Below are 23,190 nucleotides of genomic sequence, written 5' to 3' on the forward strand. Positions count from 1 at the left end.
GGTCTCCACATAACCCTTGGTTAGACCACACTTGGAGTACTGCGTACAGTTCTGGTCGCCATATTATAGAAAGGATATAGAGGCACTGGAGAGGGTGCAGAGAAAATTTACAAGGATGATACCAGAAATGCGAGGGTATACCTATCAGGAAAGGATGAACAGGCTGGGTCTCTTTTCGCTTGAAAAAAGGCTGAGGGGTGACCTAATAGAGGTCTTTAAAATTATGAAAGGTTTTGATAGAGTGGATACAGAGAGAGAATGTTTCCACTTGTGGGGAAGAGCAAAACTGGAGGCCATCAATATAAGATAGTCATCAAGAAATCCAATAGGGAATTCAGGCAAAACTTCTTTACCCAGAGAGTGGTGAGAATGTGGAACTCGCTACCACAGGGAGTAATTGAGGCGAATAGTATCGATGCATTTAAGGGGAGGCTGGACAAGCATATGAGGGAGAAGGGAATAGAGGGTTATGCTGATAGAGTTAGATGAGGAAAGACGGGAGGAGGCTCGAATGGAGCATAAACGCCGGCATGGACTGGCTGGGCCGAATGGCCTGTTTCTGTGCCGTATATCCTGTGTAATTTCACTCCACATGTCTCTGGGCCGGTGAGTGATAATGATAAAAACATAGAAGATAGGAGCAGGAGTAGGCCATTCGGCCCCTCGAGCCTGTTCCGCCATTCAATGAGATCATGGCTGATCATCTAAATTCGCTGTCCCTGCTTTCTCCCCATATCCCTTGATCCCTTTAGCCCTAAGAAATATATCTAACTCCTTCTTGAATATATTTAATGAATTGGCCTCAACTGCCTTCTGTGGTAGAGAATTCCACAGGTTCACCACTCTCTGGGTGAAGAAATTCCTCCTCATCTCTGTCCTAAATGGCTTACCCCTTATCCTTAGACTGTGACCCCTGGTTCTGGACTCCCTGACCATCGGGAACATCCTTCCTGCATCTAGTCTGTCTAGTCCTGTTAGAATTTTATAAGTTTCAATGAGATCCCCTCTCATTCTTCTAAACTCCAGCGAGTACAAGCCCAATCAACCCAAGCGAATATAAACCTAATCGACCCTCGGCCTAATGATGGGCTGAATGACCGAGCTGGGAATTTCCAGGGATGCGTCCCGGTGATTGTATCCCTGGAATCTCTTCTGCTGGGCCACCTTCCTCTGAATGTTGTGTTCTTGCTTCTGCGGAGGTAAAAGTAACAATGCTCCCGAGAGTAGGACACATTAGGAGGAGGAACGCCGAGATCCGAAGGTTTAGAGGAAGCTTGTCCCGTCACTTTGTTTCCCACAATGTGATCTGACGCTGACTCGAGTCTGCCAGTGTGTGAAAGAATGAGGCAAGCCTACAAGCCAGGAAATCTTTCCCCCTCGGCCCGACTACCTCCTCTGATCTCCAGTGGAACTCCTCCATTGCAAAAGCTCCCTCCAAGTAGCTTGGTGGTTTCTTTGGTGCCAAACACTTCTGTTTCGCATCAACAACTCCGAATATTGGGATTCGTACTGAGGCTGGGAAATGGTTGGTGATGACTAAACACCTCCAGCTGGGAAAAAAGGGGTGACAGGCATCCCACTAGCCTGTGTTGGTGCTCCAGTTTGTGTCCCCACACCACTCAGTGGCAGCAACATGTTATTCCTTCTCATTAAGGAATCACTGTAATACAGAGAAATGATATTGGGTCAAAAGATCAGGATAGTGAAACAGTTTGGGTGGAGATAAGGAATAATAAGGGGAAAAAAACACTAGTGGGCGTAGTCTATAGGCCTCCGAACAGTTGCAACTCTGTTGGACAGAGTATTAATCAGGATATAGTTGAGGCTTGTAATAAGGGAACAGCTATAATTATGGGGGATTTTAACTATCATATTAACTGGACAAATCAAATTGGGCAGGGCAGCCTTGAGGATGAGTTCATTGAGTGTATTAGGGATGGGTTTCTTGAGCAGTATGTAACTGAACCGACCAGGGGGCAAGCAACCTTAGATCTGGTCCTGTGTAATGAGACAGGATTAATTAAAAATGTCCTAGTAAAGGATCCCCTTGGAATGAGTGACCATAACAAGGTTGAATTCTATATTCAATTAGAGGGTGAGAAGGTTGGATCTCAAACAAGCGTGCTGAGCTTGAATAAAGGAGACTATGAAAGTATGAGAGCGGAATTGATTAGAGTGGACTGGGAAAATAGATTAAAGGGTAAGATGGCACATGATCAGTGGTGTACATTTAAGGAGTTATTTTACAACTTCCAAAAAAATATATTCCACTGAGGAAAAAAGGGTGTAAAAGAAAAGACAGCCATCCGTGGCTAAGTAAAGAAATTAAGGATAGTATCTGACTAAAAACAAGGGCATATAAGGTAGCCAAAACTAGTGGGAGGATAGAAGATTGGGAAGTCTTTAAAAGACAGCAAAAAATAACTAAAAGATTGATTAAGAAAGGGAAGATAGATTATGAAAGTAAATTAGCAAAAAATATAAAAACAGATAGCAAGAGTTTCGATAGTTATATAAAAAGAAAAAGGGTGGCTAAAGTAAATGTTGGTCCCTTAGAGGATGAGACCGGGAAATTAATGGTGGGAAACATGGAGATGGCAAAAACACTGAACAAATATTTTGTATCAGTCTTTACAGTAGAAGACACTAAGAATATCCCAACACTGGACAAACAGGGGGCTCTGGGGGGGAGGAGCTAAATATGATTAAAATCACTAAGGAAGTGGTACTCGGTAAAATAATGGGACTCAAGGCGGATAAATCCCCTGGACCTGATGGCTTACATCCTAGGGTCTTGAGGGAAGTGGCGGTAGGGATTGTGGATGCATTGGTAATTTTCCAAAACTCCCTGGACTCAGCAAAGGTCCCGGCAGATTGGAAAACTGCTAATGTAACACCCTTATTTAAAAAGGGCAGTAGACAGAAGGCTGGAAACTATAGACCTGTTAGCCTAACATCTGTGGTTGGTAAAATTTTAGAGTCCATTATTAAGGAGACAGTAACGGGACATTTGGATAAACATAATTTAATAGGACAAAGTCAGCATGGTTTTATGAAGGGGAAGTCATGTTTGACAAATTTGCTTGAGTTCTTTGAGGAAGTAACATACATAGAAACTAGGGGCAGGAGTAGGCCATTCGGCCCTTCGAGCCTGCTCTGCCATTCAACGAGATCATGGCTGATCATCCAAACCCTAGCATCCGGTCCCTACACTGACAGCCATCCCACACAAGCCCTATCCCCGTAACCCCACGTATTTAATCCCCCCTAACACTAAGGGCCAATTTTTATCATGGCCAATCAACCTAACCCGCACATCTTTGGACTGTGGGAGGAAACTGGAGCACCCGGAGGAAACCCACGCAAACACGGGGAGAATGGGCAAACTCCACACAGGGTGGATAAAGGGGAACCAGTGGACGTAGTGTATTTAGACTTCCAAAAGGCATTTGACAAGGTGCCACACAAAAGATTATTGCTCAAGATAAAAAAAATCATGGGATTGGGGGTAATATTCTGGCATGGGTGGAGGACTGGCTATCTAACAGAAAGCAGAGAGTTGGGATAAATGGTTCATTCTCAGACTGGCAATCAGTAACTAGTGGTGTTTCGCAGGGGTCAGTGCTGGGTCCCCAACTCTTTACAATCTATATTAACGATTTGGAGGAGGGGACCGAGTGTAACATATCAAAGTTTGCAGATGATACAAAGATGGGAGGGAAAGTAGTGAGTGAGGAGGACATAAAAAACCTGCAAAGGGACATAGACAGGCTAAGTAAGTGGGCAGAGATTTGGCAGATGGAATACATTACTGGAAAGTGTGAGGTTATGTACTTTGGCAGGAAAAATCATAAAGCAAGTTATTATCTTAATGGCAAGAAACTGGAAAGTACTGTAGTACAAAGGGATCTGGGGGTCCTGGTGCACGAAACTCAAAAAGTTAGTATGCAGGTGCAGCAAGTGATCAAGAAGGCCAATGGAATGTTGGCTTTTATTGCTAGGGGGATAGAATATAAAAACAGGGAGGTATTGCTGCAGTTGTACAAGGTATTGGTGAGACCGCACCTGGAATACTGCATACAGTTTTGGTGTCCATACTTAAGAAAAGACATACTTGCTCTCGAGTCAGTACAAAGAAGGTTCACTCGGTTAATCCCGGGGATGAGGGGGTGGACATACGAGGAGAGGTTGAGTAGATTGGGACTCTACTCATTGGCGTTCAGAAGAATGAGAGGCGATCTTATTGAAACATATAAGATTGTGAAGGGGCTTGATCGGGTGGATGCGGTGAGGATGTTCCCAATGATGGGTGAAACTAGAACTAGGGGGCATAGTCTTAGAATAAGGGGCTGCTCTTTCAAAACTGAGATGAGGAGAAACTTCTTCACTCAGAGGGTAGTAGGTCTGTGGAATTTGCTGCCACAGAAAGCTGTGGAAGCTACATCATTAAATAAATTTAAAACAGAAATAGACAGTTTTCCTAGAAGTAAAGGGAATTAGGGGTTACGGGGAGCGGGCAGGAAATTGGACATGAGTCTAGGTTCGGATCGGTCATGGCCCTGTGGGTAGCGGAGCGGGCCCAGGGGCCGTGTAGCCTGGTCCTGCTCTTACTTCTTGTGTTCTAATTCTGTGTTAGATTTCAGGAGATGGTTCTATTCACAGGGATTAGTGGAGACCTTGGGAACAGGCTGCCAGCTAGGAGTCCTTCAAGAGTAAATTGGGCCTGTTCCTGGCTGGGGTGGAGATCACCTTTTACAGAAGGTAAGTACTGCAGGAAATACAGGGACAGCGTGATTTCCTGGACGAGTTTCGATCGCCTAGATGGGTCGGAGAGGAATTTCCCAGATTTTTTCTCCCAAATTGGCCATTGTTTTTTTTATCTGGTTTTTCACCTCTCCCGGGAGATCACATGGGTTCGGGTGGGATGGAGAGTGATAGTAGATTTGAGGTTAGGATCAGATCAGCCATGATCTTATTGAATGGCGGAGCAGGCTCGAGGGGCCGATTGGCCTACTCCTGCTCCTATTTCTTATGTTCTTATTAGCACCAGTGCAAACTGCTATGCTGGGATTGTGAGAATGAACAGTCAAATCCATAGAAAATCTGGATTGTCCCAGTACTAAATTAAAATAGGCAAGTAAATTGTCATTGGCATCAGCTTGTGTATGTGTCATATGTTCCCCATGTACCTGTGTTATTTCTTCAAATTTAATTCATTGACAGAACATCGTAATATTTTTATGGTGCATGGAGCCATTGCTACAATCATTTCAAGTGCACCAGTTTACCAAGGACAACTAAACAGTGAGTATTGATGAAGTAGGCTGACCATATGTCATAGAGTCATAGTCATGGGGGGAAAATTCAGTTGCTTTCCCCTCCCGTTAGCTCCCTAAGAGGGCGCCAATGGGGCGCAAAGCAACTAGCGCCTGGGCACGTCGCTGCCAACGCCTCCCGTGAAATTCAAGAGAAGTGCCGGGCTCATGGAGCTCAGCTGGCACTCCGCCGGGGGTGGGGGGGTAAGGAGGACGGGGACGGCAGCGGAGGCAGGTGCTGGCAGGCGGCCAGCAACAAAAGTGGCCGCCCGGCACCTCGCCTTTAAATAGCGCCGCCCCGGCTGCAGGTAGGCCCCCCTGACCCCGTCGGACATAGCGTCCAGCGGTAAGTCAGGGGACGCAACCGAAGATCGCGGCCGGGGCACTGTACACGGTGATGACGTCATCGCCGGCGGCGCAGTACCGTGGGGCTCTAACGGTTAGCACCGCCGCAAACTTCCCGCTGAATTTTGCGGGTGGCGCCGGGCCCGGGCGCTAGTTGCTTTGCGCCCTGTTGGCGCCCTCTTATGGCCCTAACGGGAGGCGCAAAGCAACTGAATTTTTCCCCCCTTATGCTTTGTTAACCACTCTCTCAATATGTCCTGCCACCTATGCACATTTACTCCCAGGTCCCTCTATCCTTACACACTCTTTAAAACTGTTCCATTAAGTGTATATTGCCTCTCACTGTCCCTTCTGCCAAAATGCATCACCTCACACTTCTCTGTGTATTAAATTCCATCTGCCACTTGTCTGCCCATTCTGCTAGTCTTTCTATATCCTGTTGCAGTCGATTGGTATCGGCATCACTGTTTGCCACACCCCCAAGTTTGGCATCATCAGCAAATTTAGAAATTCTACTCTGTGTTCCAATGTCCAGGTCATTTATATATATCAAAAAAAGCAGTTGGACCCAGCACTGACCCTTGGGGAACACCACTGTCTACCATCCTCCAGTCTGAAAAACAGCCATTTACCACAACTCGCTGTTTTCTGTCCTTAAGCCAATTCCTTATCCAAGCTGCCACTGACCCACCTATTCCATGAGCCTTAATTTTGTTAACCAGCCTTCTATGTGGTACTTTGTCAGACACCTTCCTAAAATCCATGTGGACAACATCCATTGCATTCCCTTCATCAATCCTCCCTGTTACTTCATCAAAAAATTCAATTAATTAGTCAAACACGATCTGCCTTTTACAAATCCGTGTTGGCTCTCCTTAATTCGCTGAAATCTCTCCAAGTGCCCGTTAATTTTTTTCCTTGATTATTGTTTCTAAAACTTTACCCACCACTGATGTTAAACTGACTGACCTGTAGTTACTAGGATTATCCTTACACCCTTTCTGGAACAATAGTGTCACATTTGCCACTTTCCAACCCTCAGCCACCTCCCCCCGTATCTAACCAAATTAGTAACAATACTGTAGAGGAGGAATTCCTGGAGTGTTTACGGGATGGTTTCCTGGACCAATATGTCGAGGAACCAATTAGAGATCAGGCCATCTTAGACTGGGTATTATGTAATGAGAAAGGAATAATAAGCAATCTTGTTGTGCGAGGCCCCTTGGGGAGGAGCGATCATAATATGATAGAATTCTTCATTAAAATGGAGAATGAAGTATTTGATTCAGAGACTAGGGTCCTGAATTTAAATAAAGGAAACTACGATGGTCTGAGGCGCGAGTTGGGTAGGATTGATTGGGGAACATTACTTAAAGGGTTGACGGTGGATAGGCAATGGCAAACATTGAAAGATCGAATGGATGAACTACAGAAGTTGTTCATCCCCGTTTGGCATAAAAATAAAACAAAAAAGGTGACTCAACTGTGGCTAACAAGGGAAATTAGGGATAGCATAAGATCCAAGGAGAGGACGTATAAATTGGCCAGAAAAAGCAGCAAACCTGAGGATTGGGAGCAGTTTATGATTCAGCAAAGGAGGACAAAGGGATTAATTAAGAGGGGGAAAATAGAGTATGAGAGTAAGCTTCCAGGGAACATAAAAACTGACTGTAAAAGCTTCTATAGACATGTGAAGAGAAAAAAATTGGTGAAGTCAAGCGTAGGTCCCTTGCAGTCAGAATCAGGGGAATTTATAATGGGGAACAAAGAAATGGCAGACCAATTAAATACATACATTGGTTCTGTTTTCAAAAAGGAGGACACAAATAACCTCCCAGAGATGTCGGGTAACATAGGGTCTAATGAAAGGGAGGAACTGAAAGAAATCAGTATTTGTAGGGAAATGGTGTTAGGGAAATTGATGGGATTGAAGGCCAATAAATCCCCAGGGCCTGATAATCTACATCCTAGGGTACTTAAGGAAGTGGCCCTAGAAATAGCAGATGCATTGCTGGTCATCTTCCAAAATTCTATAGACTCTGGAACAGTTCCCATGGATTGGAGGGTAGCTAATGTTACCCCACTATTCAAAAAAGGTGGTAGAGAGAAAACGGGGAATTATAGACCGGTAAGCCTGGCATCGGTAGTGGGGAAAATGCTGGAGTCCATTATAAAAGACATAATAGCAGAGCACTTGGAAAACAGTGACAGGATCGGACAAAGTCAACATGGATTTACAAAAGGTAAATCGTGCTTGACTAATCTATTGGAATTTTTTGAGGATTTAACTGGTAGAATAGATAAGGGCGAACCAGTGGATGTGGTGTATTTGGACTTTCAGAAGGCTTTCGATAAGGTCCCGCATAAGAGATTAGCGTGTAAAGTTAAGGCACATGGGATTGGGGGCAAGGTACTGACTTGGATAGAGAACTGGTTCGCAGACAGGAAGCAAAGAGTTGGAATAAACGGCTCTTTTTCCGAGTGGCAGGCAGTGACTAGTGGGGTACCGCAGGGATCGGTCCTTGGACCCCAGCTATTCACAAGATATATATAAATGATCTAGATGAGGGAACTAGATGTAATATCTCCAAGTTTGCAGATGAGACAAAGCTGGGTGGGCATGTGTGCTGTGAGGAGGATGCCGAGAAACTCCAGTATGATTTGGACAGGTTTGGTGATTGGGCAGATGCATGGCAGATGCAGTATAATGTGGATAAATGCGAGGTTATCCACTTTGGTGGCAAAAACAGGAAGGCAGATTATTATCTGAACAGCAATAGATTGGGAGAAGGGGAAGTGCAATGAGACCTGGGTGTCCTTGTGCACCAGTCGCTGAAGGTAAGCATGCAGGTGCAACAGGCGGTTAAGAAGGCAAATGGTATGTTGGCCTTCATAACGAGAGGGTTCGAGTACAGGAACAAGGATGTCTTGCTGCTGTTGTACAGGGCCTTGGTGAGATCACACCTTGAGTATTGTGTGCAGTTTTGGTCGCCTTATCTGAGGAAGGATGGTCTTGCCATGGAGGGAGTGCAGCGAAGATTCACCAGGCTGATACCTGGGATGGCAGGAATGACGTATGAGGAGAGATTGGGTCGATTGGGCTTATACTCACTGGAGTTTAGAAGAATGAGAGGGGATCTCATTGAAACTTATAACCTGGTTCATACAGGACCTTCACTCAGTCTCCCACCTGGTCCATACGGGACCTTCACTCAGTCTCCCACCTGGTCCATACGGGACCTTCACTCAGTCTCCCACCTGGTCCATATGGGACCTTCACTCAGTCTCCCACCTGGTCCATACGGGACCTTCACTCAGTCTCCCACCTGGTCCATACGGGACCTTCACTCAATCTCCCACCTGGTCCATACGGGACATTCACTCAGTCTCCCACCTGGTCCATACAGGACCTTCACTCAGTCTCCCACCTGGTCCATACAGGACCTTCAGTCAGTGTCCCACCTGGTCCATACGGGACCTTCACTCAGTCTCCCACCTGGTCCATACGGGACCTTCACTCAGTCTCCCACCTGGTCCATACGGGACCTTCACTCAGTCTCCCACCTGGTCCATACAGGACCTTCACTCAGTCTCCCACCTGGTCCATACGGGACCTTCACTCAGTCTCCCACCTGGTCCATACGGGACCTTCACTCAGTCTCCCACCTGGTCCATACAGGACCTTCACTCAGTCTCCCACCTGGTCCATACAGGACCTTCACTCAGTCTCCCACCTGGTCCATACAGGACCTTCACTCAGTCTGCCACCTGGTCCATACAGGACCTTCACTCAGTCTCCCACCTGGTCCATACGGGACCTTCACTCAGTCTCCCACCTGGTCCATACGGGACCTTCACTCAGTCTCCCACCTGGTCCATACGGGACCTTCACTCAGTCTCCCACCTGGTCCATACAGGACCTTCACTCAGTCTCCCACCTGGTCCATACGGGACCTTCACTCAGTCTCCCACCTGGTCCATACAGGACCTTCACTCAGTCTCCCACCTGGTCCATACGGGACCTTCACTCAGTCTCCCACCTGGTCCATACGGGACCTTCACTCAGTCTCCCACCTGGTTCATACGGGACCTTCACTCAGTCTCCCACCTGGTTCATATGGGACATTCACTCAGTCTCCCACCTGATTCATATGGGACCTTCAGTCAGTTTTCCATATGTATCGACGGGAGCTCCAGCCCCTCTCCTTGTTTCAGGCCTATGTTTTGTACCGTGCCCCACCTGTGCCCCTTTGTGCCTCCACATTTGAGTACCCTATATCCAGGTTCCCCATGAAGAATCACAGTTGGGGAAGGTACAAAGGGCTGCTGGCACCCACTGGACCTTACCCAGTAAAGATCAGCACTCCCTCCAAGTGATTTCTCCCCTTCAACTGTCAGTCACCTTTGTGTGTACTTTGGGTGGAGCAATGGGAGGTAATTCGCATTACTCATCAGAGTCTGGGGGAACCAAGACGGTTGCCATTGATGTGGCCCATGGATCCTTAGCTCCTCTACACTCCAATCATCCTGCGTGTTTTGGTCTTTCAGAAATAACCTGGTCGATGTGCACAGGCTGTTATTTCTGGTGTTTTAGATTGAACCATACAAAGATATCGGGCAGGATTTTCATTGGGGTGTGGGGGGTTAAAATCCTGAAATCGGGGGGCACAAACCCATCCCGCCCCCAACCCGCCTCCATGCCAGTTTCAAAGAAGGCGGATACCCGACCCGCACTGAGACCCGCCTCCCCGAGGCAGGAAGGGAATTAGTGCCAATTAACTGCCTGTTAACAGGCAGTTTTTAGCCTAATCCCTATTTTTATTCCTGAAGTGTGGGATTCCCGACGGCTCCAAACCACGCCAAGTTAGCGAGGCGGGCCGTCGGGCTGAAGGGCTTGGAGAGTTTGAGATGTCCGGTGTTCAGGTGAGTGATGGGTGCATGAGTGCAGAGGTAAGTGTGTTTGGTGTGTGTAAAGTGTTTAAAGAAGTTTTACTTACCTTTACAGCCTTCCTTCCTTCAGGTCTCGGGAGTCCCTCATCTCACCGGCACGGAAAGTAGAATGGCCGCCAGCTGTCAAAAGTTGCAGCATTCAGCTTTCTGTTCCGGAGAGATCTCTAAATCAGCCCGCTGGGCGGGCTCAACAGGGCCAATCAAGTGAAAATCACGTGGGTTGGCCACAACTCAATGGAGGCGGGACTACAACCCCGAAAGTTGTAGTCCCGCCTCCTACACGCCTCCAGTATCAAACTCCAGCCCATCATGTTTCTACAGTGAGTGTTTTCTGTGATATCTGTTATCAGTTAAAGTCCCACACTGTAAACCATGCTGCGTGTAAATTATGTGCCAACCGATTAGGGCTGTATTGACCAACCGTCACACAATGAAGCATGTCTAAGGGGCAATATATTTGTTAGTTACCCAATATATTTCCTTTTTATCAAAATAATTATTTAAACTTGAGACTGAATTTTAGCTGAAACATTAACAGTATCAATTCTTCAATAATTTCACAAACAATATTCATTCTTTACTTACAGTTACAGAATGCCAGATTTCTATCAGTTACATTTCAGGAACCATCGCGGCTTCAGTGGTGGTTTACGTGTTTGTTGCAGGGATACTATTTGTCCTGTTGGTCAAGTACAGTAAGTGCTGATTCCATTCATGCATTATCAATAATGAGAAATTGCATTGAATATGTTAATTACTTTATTGTTATGGCGGTTAGTTCTGTTCAGTTTGTACATTCTTCCCATTTTGCCCAATATAAAATGTACTTGCAATTTTTTCAGTGAAAAAATTAATTCATACATGCTTCCTCATCTATTAAACACCCATCAGCAAACTTCCATCAATTAAACCTTTACCTATCAAACGTCCAGGATTGAAATCTCCATTGTTCAATCTCCATTGTTGAGCCCCCATCCAGTACACCTCAATACTTGAACCTCCAGTCATTAAACCTCCATGGTTGACCATCCATTACACCTCAATACTTGAACCTCCAGTCATTAAACCTCCATCGTTGACCATCCATTACACCTCAATACTTGAACCTCCAGTCATTAAACCTCCATCGTTGACCATCCATTACACCTCAATACTTGAACCTCCAGTCATTAAACCTCCATCGTTGAGCCCCCATCCATTACACCTCAATACTTGAACCTCCAGTCATTAAACCTCCATCGTTGACCATCCATTACACCTCAATACTTGAACCTCCAGTCATTAAACCTCCATTGTTGACCATCCATTACACCTCAATACTTGAACCTCCAGTCATTAAATCTCCATCGTTGACCATCCATTACACCTCAATACTTGAACCTCCAGTCTTTAAACCTCTATTGTTGAGCCTCCATCCATTACACCTCAATACTTGAACCTCCAGTCATTAAATCTCCATCGTTGACCATCCATTACACCTCAATACTTGAACCTCCAGTCTTTAAACCTCTATTGTTGAGCCTCCATCCATTACACCTCAATACTTGAACCTCCAGTCATTAAACCTCCATCGTTGACCATCCATTACACCTCAATACTTGAACCTCCAGTCATTAAACCTCCATCGTTGACCATCCATTACACCTCAATACTTGAACCTCCAGTCATTAAACCTCCATCGCTGAGCCCCTCTCCATTACACCTCAATACTTGAACCTCCAGTCATTAAACCTCCATCATTGAGCCCCCATCCATTACACCTCAATACTTGAACCCCAGTCATTAAACCTCCATTGTTGAGCCTCCATTACACTTCAATACTTGAACCTCCAGTCATTAAACCTCCATCGTTGACCATCCATTACACCTCAATACTTGAACCTCCAGTCATTAAGCCTCCATTGTTCACCATCCATTACACCTCAATACTTGAACCTCCAGTCATTAAACCTCCATCGTTGACCATCCATTACACCTCAATACTTGAACCTTCAGTCATTAAACCTCCATCGTTGACCATCCATTACACCTCAATACTTGAACCTCCAGTCATTAAACCTCCATCGTTGACCATCCATTACACCTCAATACTTGAACCTCCAGTCATTAAACCTCCATCGTTGACCATCCATTACACCTCAATACTTGAACCTCCAGTCATTAGACCTCCATCGCTGACCATCCATTACACCTCAATACTTGAACCTCCAGTCATTAAACCTCCATCGTTGAGCCTCCATCTGTTAAACTCTTGCCCTCTTGATTAAACCTTTGCCCGTTAAACTTCCATCAGTTAAATCTCCATTCTAAAAAACTGTCATTAAGCGTCCATTATTAAATCTCAAACCACCAAGCCTCCAATCATTGAACCTCCAGCGTTAAACCTCTATCCAGTAACAGCCGTCCATTAAAGCTCCATCATTGCAGCTCCATCAATTAAACCTTTGCCCAATAAACTTCCATCAGTTAGGTAAAAAATACAGTAGAATAGATTAAGGAGAAAAGATTAGCGGGTAACATAAAAGGGAACCCAAAAATCTTTTAACAACATCTAACAATTAAAAGGATAGTTCAAGTAATGGTGGGGGCAATTAGGGTCAGAAAGGAAACCTTCTTGTGGAGGCGGAGGGTGTGGCTGAGGGACTGAATGAGTACTTAGCATCTGTCTTCACAAAAGAAGAGGATGAAGTTAATGTCGCAGTAGAGCTGGGGGGTGTAGAAATATTGGATAGGATAAAAATAGATAGAAAGGAGGTACTAAATAGGTTGGCATCACTCCAAGTTAACAAGCCACCTGGTCTAGATGGGATGTATCCTAGGTTGCTGATGGAAGCTAGGGTGGAGATAGAAGAATCACTGACCACAATCTTTCAATCCTCCTTGATATGGGAGTGGTGCCAGAGGACTGCAGGATTGCAAATATTACCCCCCTGTTCAAAAAAGGGGAGAGTGATAAACCTGGTAACTACAGGCCAATCAGTCTAACGTCAATGGTGGGCAAATTACTGGAGACCATTGCTGAGGACAATGTTAATTCTCACGTGGAGAAGCAAGGGTTAATACGGGATAGCCAGCACGGGTTTGTTGAAGACAAATCAAGTCTGACTAACCTGATTGAGTTCTTCGATGCAGGCAGTGCGGTGGATGTTGTTTATATGGACTTTCAAAAGGTACCGCATAACAGACTTATTTGGAAAATAGATCCACATGGTAGTAAAGGGATGGTGGTAACTTGGGTACAAATTGGCTACGGGATAGGAGGCAGAGCGTAGTGGTGAACAGATGTTTTTCTGACTGGAGAGAAGTATGCAGCGGGATCCCCCAGGGTAGGAGGATCATTGTTTTTCTTATATATAAATGACCTGGACTTGGGTACAGGGAGTATAGTTTCAAAGTTTCCGGATGATACAAAACTTGGCAACATAGTAAGTAGTGAGAATGATGGTAGCAGACTTCAGGAGGATATAGACAGACTGGTGAAATAGGCAGACACACGGCAGTGCAATTTAGTGTGGATAAGTGTGATGTGATGCACTTTGGGTGAAGCTACATGGAGAGGGTGTATAATCTAAATGGTACTATATTGAGGGTGCACAGGGACTTGGGGATGCATATTCACAAACGCTTGAAGGTGGCAGCGCAAGTTGATAAGAAATTGTATGGGATTATTGGCTTTGTAAATAGGGGAATTGAAGACAAAAACAAGGAAGTCATGCTAAACCTTTATAAATCACTGGTTAGTCCTCAGCTGGAGTATTGTGTCCAATTCTGGGCACCACACTTTAGGAAGGATGTCAAGGCTCTGGAGAGGGTGCAGAGGAGATTTACCAGGATGGTACCAGGGATGGGGGGCTTCAGTTATGTGGAGAGATTGGAGAAGCTGGGATTGTTCTCCTTAGTGCAGAGAAGGTTAAGGGGAGACCCACAATTATGAGGTGTTTTGATCGAGCAAGTAGAGAGGAACTGTTTTCGCTGTCAAGTGGATCAGTAACCAGAGGTCATAGATTTAAAATAATTGGCAAAAGAGCTAGAGGAGAAATGAGGAGAAATTTCTGCACGCAGAGGGTTATTAAGATCTGAAACATACTACAGGAAACTTTGTGCTATCCGGAGGTGAGCTATCCGGCAATCTGGAGCCACCGGCAAAAATCAGCAGCCGTTTTTTATTCTTTTTGTTTGTTTTTTTTGCTTTGTTTGAACAGTCAAGCTGTGCAAGGTCTGTAGCTATAGCAACAGCTTCAGCTACAGAGCTTTAGGGCCACACTCGAGTGTTTAGAAGCTGTTGCTAAGCAACAGTGTTTGTTGTCAAATATGGAGATAAGAATCTCCGTATCTCTCAACATTAACTCTGGAGAGTACGGCAGTTTTGAGGCAACGGCAGCAGCTCGGTCCCTTGGGTGCTGGATAGCACAAAGTTTCCTGTACCTGAAAGTGTGGTGGAATCAGATTCTATAGTAACTTTCAAAAGACGTGTATTTGAAGAGGACTTATTTGCACGGTTATGGGGAAAAGCTGGGGTGTGGTACTAAATTAGATAACTCTTTCAAAATGCCGGCACAGACACAACAAGCCAAATGGCCTCCTCCTGTGCTGTAAGATTCATTAAACCTCCAATGGTTGAACCTCCATCCATTAAACCCCCATTGGTGAAACCCCCCGTCGATGAAACCCTCCATCCGTTAAACCCCATCCATAGAATCATACAATGGTTACAGCACAGAAGGGGCCATTCGGCCCATCAAGCCCGTGCCAGCTCTCTGCAAGAGCACTTCAGCTACTCCCACTCCCCCGCCCTTTCCCCGTAGCCCTGCAATTGTCTTCCTTCAGGTACTTCTCCAATTCCCTTTTGAAAGCGGTGATTGAATCTGCCTCCACCACCCTTTCAGGCAGTGAATTCCAGATCCGAACCACTCACTGCGTAAAAAAGTTTTTCCTCATGTCGCCTTTGGTTCTTTTGCCAATCACCTTAAATCTGTGTCCTCTGGTTCTCGAGCCTTCCACCAATGGGAACAGTTTCTCTCTATCTACGCTGTCCAGACCCCTCATGATTTTGAACACCTCTAGCAAATCTCCTCTCAACCTTCTCTGCTCTAAGGAGAACAACCCCAGCTTCTCCAGTCCATCCACGTAACTGAAGTCCCTCATCCCTGGAACCATTCTTGTAAATTGTTTCTGCACCCTCTCTAAGGCCTTCACATCCTTCCTAAAGTGCGGTGCCCAGAATTGGACACAACACTCCAGTTGTGGCCGAACCAGTGTTTTATAAAAGTTCATCATAACCTCCTTGCTTTTGGACTCTATGCCTCTATTTACGAAGCCCAGAATCCCGTATGCTTTTTTAACCACTTTCTCAACCTGCCCTGCCACCTTCAACGATTTGTGCACTCGTACCCCCAGGTCTCTCTGTTCATGCACCCACTTTAGAATTGTACCCTTTAGTTTATATTGCCTCTCCTCGTTCTTCCTACCAAAATGTATCAGTTCGCACTTTTCTGCGTTAAATTTCATCTCCCACATGTCCGCCCATTCCACCAGCCTGTCTATGTCCTCTTGAAGTCTATCACTCTCCTCCTCACTGTTCACTATACTTCCAAGTTTTGTGTCATCTGCATATTTTGAAATTGTGCCCTGTACACCCACATCCAAGTCATTTTAATAAAAATTCGTTCTTATGTGATCTGGGTGTCGCTGGCAAGGCCAGCATTTATTGCCCATCCCTAGTTGCCCTTGAGAAGGTGGTGGTGAGCCGCCTTCTTGAACCGCTGCAGTCCGTGTGGTGAAGGTGCTCCCACAGTGCTGTTAGGGAGGGAGTTCCAGGATTTTGACCCAGCGACAATGAAGGATCGGTGATATATTTCCAAGTCAGGATGGCGTGTGACTTGGAGGGGAACTTGGAGGTGGTGGTGTTCCCATACGCCTGCTGCCCTTGTCCTTCTAGGTGGAAGAGGTCGCGGGTTTGGGAGGTGCTGCCGAAGAAGCCTTGGGGAGTTGCTGCAGTGCATCTTGTAGATGGTCCACACTGCAGCCACGGTGCGCTGGTGGTGGAGGGAGTGAATGTTGAAGGTGGTGGATGGGGTGCCAATCAAGTGGGCTGCTTTATCCTGGATGGTGTCGAGCTTCTTGAGTGTTGTTGCAGCTGCACTCATCCAGGCAAGTGGAGAGTATTCCATCACACTCCTTACTTGTGCCTTGTAGATGGTAGAAAGGCTTTGGGGAGTCAGGAGGTGAGACACTCGCCGCAGAATACACAGCCTCTGACCTGCTCTTGTTGCCACAGTATTTATGTGGCTGGTCCAGTTAAGTTTCTGATCAATGGTGACCCCCAGGATGTTGATAGTGGGGGATTCGGCGATGGTAATGCCATTGAATGTCAAGGGGAGGTGGTTAGACTCTCACTTGTTGGTGATAGTCATTGCCTGGCACTTCTGTGGTGCGAATGTTACCTGCCACTTAATCAGCCCAAGCCTGAATGTCGTCCAGGTCTTGTTGTATGTGGGCATAGACTGCTTCATTATCTGAGGAGTTGTGAATGGCGCTGAACACTATGCGAACATCCCCATTTCTGACCTTATGTTGGAGGGAAGGTCATTGATGAAGCAGCTGAAGATGGTTGGGCCTAGGACACTGCCCTGAGGAAATCCTGCAGCGATGTCCTGGGGCTGTGATGATTGACCTTCAACCACCACAACCATCTTCTTTGTGCTGGGTATGACTCCGTCCAGTGGAGAGTTTTCCCCCTGATTCCCATTGACTTCAGTTTTACTAGGGCTCCTTGATGCCAGACTCGGTCAAATGCTGCCTTGATGTCAAGGGCAGTCACTCTCGCCTCACCTCTGGAATTCAGCTCCTTTGTGCATGTTTGGACCAAGGCTGTAATGAGGTCGGGAACCGAGTGACCTTGGCGGAACCCAAACTGGGCATCAATGAGCAGGTTATTGGTGAGTAAGTGCCGCTTGCTAGCACTGCTGATGACACCTTCCATCACTTTGCTGATGATTGAGAGTAGACTGATGGGGCGGTAATTGGCCGGGTTGGATTTGTCCTGCTTTTTGTGGACAGGACATAACCTGGGCAGTTTTCCACATTGTCGGATAGATGCCAGTGTTGTAGCTGTACTGGAACAGCTTGGCTAGAGGCGCGGCTAGTTCTGGAGCACAAGTCTTCAGCACGATAGCCAGGATGTTGTTGGGGCCCACAGCCTTTGCTGTATGCAGTGCGCTCAGCCGTTTCTTGATATCATTCATGTATATCAAGAAAAGCAGTGGTCCTAGTACCAGAAAAGCAGTGGTCCTAGTACTGTTAAACCTCTAGCCATTGGGCTTCCAATCATTAAACCTCCATCCGTTAAAGAAGGTGGGACTCCCCACAAAAGTACTGCCAGTCACAAGTGCAGCGATAATTCTTGTCGATAATCAAAGGTGCAGTTAATGAGATGGTGGATAATCTAGACTCCACTATAGCTGGAACAAAATACCAAGGAGAACTTTCGATAGCAACAATGGAAGTTCAAAGTAACAAAAGCTGGCACAATCAGGAGTCTCCCAGATTCCCTCACTGAAATTCTCCAAACACTGCAATGGTGATCAAGTCTGTCCCTGTTGTCACGGCAAGCCGAGTGAGGCAGGCGAATCTTCCTTTCTCCCTGGCATCTCCACCACCGATCCTGTCCCTCGGTCACTTATTAGCAGACTCCAACTTCTACACTGTTACACATATACAGATCACAGCGGAAAACACGTGTACCAATAGTTAGCCTAAATTGTAAAACACTTCATTCTGCTGGGCTCCTTACATCGAGGTGCACATTTGGAACTGGAACAGATCAAGTCAAATTAGAATGAATTGGTAATCTGTGCATTGGGCACATGTTGTAACATTTTGGGGTATCACTCTCACACTGGCACATTTTCCAATAGTCACACCTGTTTAAGAAACCATCACATCAATCACAAAACTATCCCTAAAACTCAATCTACTCCGTCTAGTTGTTAATGATGTGGTGCCTCATCAAACAGCCTTTATCACAGTAACTCTGAGGCTGATGGTCAGTAGTTCAGATAAAAGTGAAGGTTACTCACACATGGGGCAGCACGGTGGCATAGTGGTTAGCACTGTTGCCTCACAGCGCCAGGGACCCGGGTTCGAATCCGGCCTCGGGCGACTGTGTGTGTGGAGTTTGCACATTCTCCCCGTGTTTGCGTGGGTTTTCTCCGGGTGCTCCGGTTTCCTCCCACAGTCCAAAGATGTGCGGGTTAGGTTGATTGGCTATGATAAATTGACCCTTAGTGTTAGGGGGATTAAATACGTGGGGTTACAGGGATAGGGTGGGATATGTGTTGGTGTAGGGGTTACGGGGATCAGGTGGGATATGTGTCGGTGCAGGCTCGATGGGCCAAAATGGCCTCTATCTGCACTGTGGGGTTTCTGTGATTCTGTGATTAATACAATGCCTTACGTATTTTATTTACAGTGAAGTCATGGACTAAAGTTCAAAGGCTCAGTAGACTGGTATCAAGCTGAGAGTTCCTACAGTTAAATCTTTGTATACTGTTGTCAGGTAAAGTACAAGTAAACAAAAGAACATAAGACGTCGGAGCAGGAGTCGGTCATTGGGCCCCTCGAGCCTGCTCCGCCATTCAATAAGATCATGGCTGGTCTGATCTTGGCCTCAACTCCACTTCCCCGCCCGCTCCCCGTGACCTTCGACTCCCTTATCGTTCAAAAATCTGTCTATCTCCACCTTAAATATATTCAGTGACCCAGCCTCCACAGCTCGCTGGGGAAGAGAATTCCACAGATTCACGACCCTCTGAGAGAAGGAATTCCTCCTCATTTCCGATTTAAAAGGGTTTCCCCTTATTCTGAAATTATGCCCCCTAGTTCTAGATTCCCCCACGAGGGGAAACATCCTCTCTGCATCTACCCTGTCAAGCCCCTTCAGAATCTTGTATGTTTCAGTAAGATCTCCTCTTGTTCTTCTAAACTCCAATGAGTATAGGCCCAACCTGCTCAACCTTTCCTCATAAGTCAACCCCTTCATCTCCGGAATCAACCTAGTGAACCTTCTCTGAACTGCCTCCAATGCAAGTATATCCTTCCTTAAATCAGGAGACCAAAACTGTACGCAGTACTCCAGGTGTGGTCTCACCAACGCCCTGTGCAGTTGTAACAGGACTTCCCTACTTTTATACTCCATTCCCATTGCAATAAAGGCCAACACTCCATTTACCTTCCTAATTACTTGCCGTACCTGCGTGCTGACTGGATGTGATTCATGTACAAGGACCCCCCCCCCCCGATCTCTCTGTACCTCAGCATTTTGTCATCTCTCCCCATTTAAATTATAATTTGCTTTTTTATTTTTCCTACCAAAGTGGATAACCTCACATTTTCCCACATTATACTCCATCTGCCAGATGTTTGCCCACTCACTTAGCCTATCTATATCCCTTTGGAGAGTCTTTGCTTCCTCCACACAATTTGTTTACCCACCTATCTTTGTATCTTCTGCAAATTTGGCTACATTGCACTCAGTTAATGATTTGCCACCTGTGCCCCGAGCTCCCATTGCTCTTCTAGCCCATTCCGTTTCTTATTTTCTAAGGTGTATTTTCCTACCAAAGTGCATCACCTTTATCTACGTTGAGGTTAATTTGCCACTTACCTGCCCAGTTCGGTTATTCATGAGGCTCTTGTCTCTCTGCAGCGGGAGCCTCGTCGCTGGGATGAGTCTCTGTCGGGACGGTAATGCGCGGGTTGGAGCCGGGAGGTACATTTCTCAGATTTTAACCGATTTCCTGCCCGTTGGTGGGGCTTAAATTAGAGGCCTGTGTGTCTCTGTCTGAGAGCTGTAAGTAATTGGAATGTTTCTGTTTTCAAACTGTCAACATAACACAGGTTACTAGTCAGGTGAGATAATTAGAGGCTGTTTGCCTCAAAATTCAAAACACTTTTTCCAAGTCTCTCTTTTTTCTCTCCTACACACACACAGCCTCTGAGCTGAAAGTGGTGGAACTTCACCAAGCTGGATTTCAGATCAGAATCACGTTGTTGGTCCCCAGGAGTCTATGATTCTCAGATCACAAGGTCCTATCCTTCACAAGAACATCCTTAAAGATTCACCACTTTCCAATTCAACCAGTATCAAATAATCCTGTCCCTTCCTCTCGTGCCCACTACTGTGATCTTGTGGAAGTTTAGATCAGCGTATTACATGTAGCTGACCTGATAAGGAAATGCTGGCAAAGAAAGTGTATTTTGGCACAGAGGGCTAAAAATTCGCTGGAGGCGCCAAGTTCGCCTGGGCGCTGAATTTAGCGCCGCGTTCGGAGCATTAGCAAATGCCTTAAATTCAGTTTCAGCGCCCCTAGAGGGACACGGGGCGAGGCTCGAGGCGCTCCGCGTCCCTCTTAGGGTGCTGAAACTGAATATCGCAGCGCAACGTGCCGCAGCGCCAGACGCTGCGGCACGGCACGCTGCGGTACTGCAGGCCTTACCTCCCATTGTTAAGGGGGCGGGGCCTGCACCAGCGCGATCCCCGATCGCAAGTGCCGGCAAAAGAGCCCGGCACCGAGGAGAATAGCCGGGCTCTCGGGAGACAGCCGGCAATGCCGCCGGGGGGGGGGGGGGGGGGGGATCAGGAGGCCGGGGACGGAGGTGCTGGCAGGTGGCCGCTGAAAAAAGCAGCCGCCCCGCACCTCCACCTTAACTTGCACCTCTGCCAGCGCAGCAAGGCCCCGTGAACCGGGCGCGGGGTGCGAACGGCGCTGCAGCGGCGTTCGTTACCAAATATCGCGATCGGGGTGCTGCGCACACCGATGACATCATCGGTGGCGGCGCAGCGCAACAGGCTAACGCCACCATTAGCGCCCCCACTGAATATAACGGGAGGCGCAGCCAGTGGTGCTACAGCCACTGACTGCCTCTTTAGGAGCTAACAGGTGGCGCTACTCACCCAATTTTCCCCCCAGCGTGTGTATAACAAAGGGAAAACTGGAGGCAGTAACACGAGGGGTCATCAGAGAAGAATGAAAGGGGGATCTGCTCAAAGAGATTGAACTTGGAGGAAGTGAGAATCAGGGTGGGGTTGAGTTGAATGCATTGTACTGATACCTGTTCACAATCTGTGATGACAATGCTTGTCACAACTTTAGGAATATTTAATCGCATTAACTTCTTGAGATATGTTGCTCTACAACATCTTTCTTCCACAGGAACATTGATACCAGGGAGGACCCGTTCTACACGTGTATGTGTCTCCGCTTTCTCGCTCGTCTTTTATTGGAACTACTGTATTGGGATTGTGGAGATCCTGAGCATCACCTACAGAGAGATTGATTCAAATACTTGAGCTAGTATAGCCTGAAGATAATAAAATGTTCATGTCTTTAGATTGTTTACTTGTATAGTTTTATTATCCCACAAAGGGCAGTGTCCCGAATCAGTCTGTTGGCAATGAAGTGGGGAGCAGAGTGCCCCAAACAGTAAGTAACCCGATCGCCCACCTCCCACCACTGCTCACACACTGGATCGGGAAACATTTTCAATTTCCTCTCCACTACTGGTTCTAGGGAATGGGCTGATTTAAAAGAGAATTGATCAACGAGTAAACATGGCCCACGAGAAGATTCATTTCCCATCCTTATAGGAGGAACAATCAAGAATGGAAAAAGACCATCCAGCTCATGGAACCCGTTGCATTCCCAGCTTAGATCAATGAAAAGCTGGCCTTATTCATTTAATTCACCCGCTGGTCTCCAGGAGATAGGACACCAGGCGTTGCTACATAGAGGTTACAGCATGGAAACCTGCCATTCGACCCATCCAGTCCGTGTCAGTGTTTACCCTCCACACAAGCAAATAGTCCTTGTCTCAGCCCCACTCAACTCTCAGACGACAAGACAGAGCAATCGCAAAGATGAACCAAACAAATGGATCTCCGAGACAACTAGCCTATACAGATACCGCACACCAGGCAGGTATTTAATATCATTCACAAAAGTGACTCCAGGTCCTCGAGCAGTTAATGGGATCTATCTGGAGGAAAATGTAGCTCATGGGGTTATACAGCACAGAAAGGGGCCCTTCGGCCCATCACGTCCGTGCCGGCCATCAGACCCTGTCTATTCTAATCCCATTTTCCAGCATTTGGTCCATAGCCTTGTACGCTATGGCGTTTCAAGTGCTCATTCAAATGCTTCTTGAATGTTGTGAGGGTTCCTGCCTCTACCACCCTTTCAGGCAGTGAGTTCCAGATTCCAACCACCATCTTGCTTTCAGTTTGCAGGAACTGTTCACCCCCTCAACATGATCGAGGATTCATTGGTTCGGGGAACAGATAGGTGTTTCTGTGGATGCAGACGTGACTCCAGGATGGTATGTTGCCTCCCTGGTACCAGAGTCAAGGATGTCGCTGTAACGGCTGCAGGACACTCTGAGGGGGGGGGGGGAGAGAGTGAGCAGCCAGAGGTCGTGGTCCATATCGGTACCAACGACGTAGGCAGAAAGAGGGATGAGGTCCAGCAGGCAGACTATAGGGAGCTAGGAAAGAGATTAAAAAGCAGGACCTCAAAGGCAGTAA

The 23,190-nt window shown here is 46.6% G+C and overlaps 1 protein-coding gene across 2 annotated transcripts in view; it reads left to right on the plus strand.

Moving 5' to 3' along the window:
• The window catches only part of LOC147096519 (uncharacterized), a 69,780-nt gene extending 47,780 nt beyond the window's left edge, over positions 1–22,000 (plus strand). Inside the window, exons 7-10 of one of the 2 annotated variants that reach the window (XM_085974133.1) lie at positions 5,224–5,304; positions 11,198–11,305; positions 19,081–19,167; positions 21,824–22,000. In XM_085974133.1, coding sequence (XP_085830259.1) covers positions 5,224–5,304; positions 11,198–11,305; positions 19,081–19,130 — 239 coding nt within the window. In that variant the 3' untranslated portion in view covers positions 19,131–19,167; positions 21,824–22,000. The remainder of the gene's footprint in view (positions 1–5,223; positions 5,305–11,197; positions 11,306–19,080; positions 19,168–21,823) is intronic. The other variant, XM_085974132.1, reaches the window with a different exon arrangement.
• Positions 22,001–23,190: the final 1,190 nt, after the last annotated feature.

The sequence above is a fragment of the Somniosus microcephalus genome, unplaced genomic scaffold, assembly GCF_052327205.1.
Source record: "Somniosus microcephalus isolate GS21.2 unplaced genomic scaffold, FLI_Smic_1.0 unresolved_chr1, whole genome shotgun sequence".
NCBI classification, from domain to species: domain Eukaryota; kingdom Metazoa; phylum Chordata; class Chondrichthyes; order Squaliformes; family Somniosidae; genus Somniosus; species Somniosus microcephalus.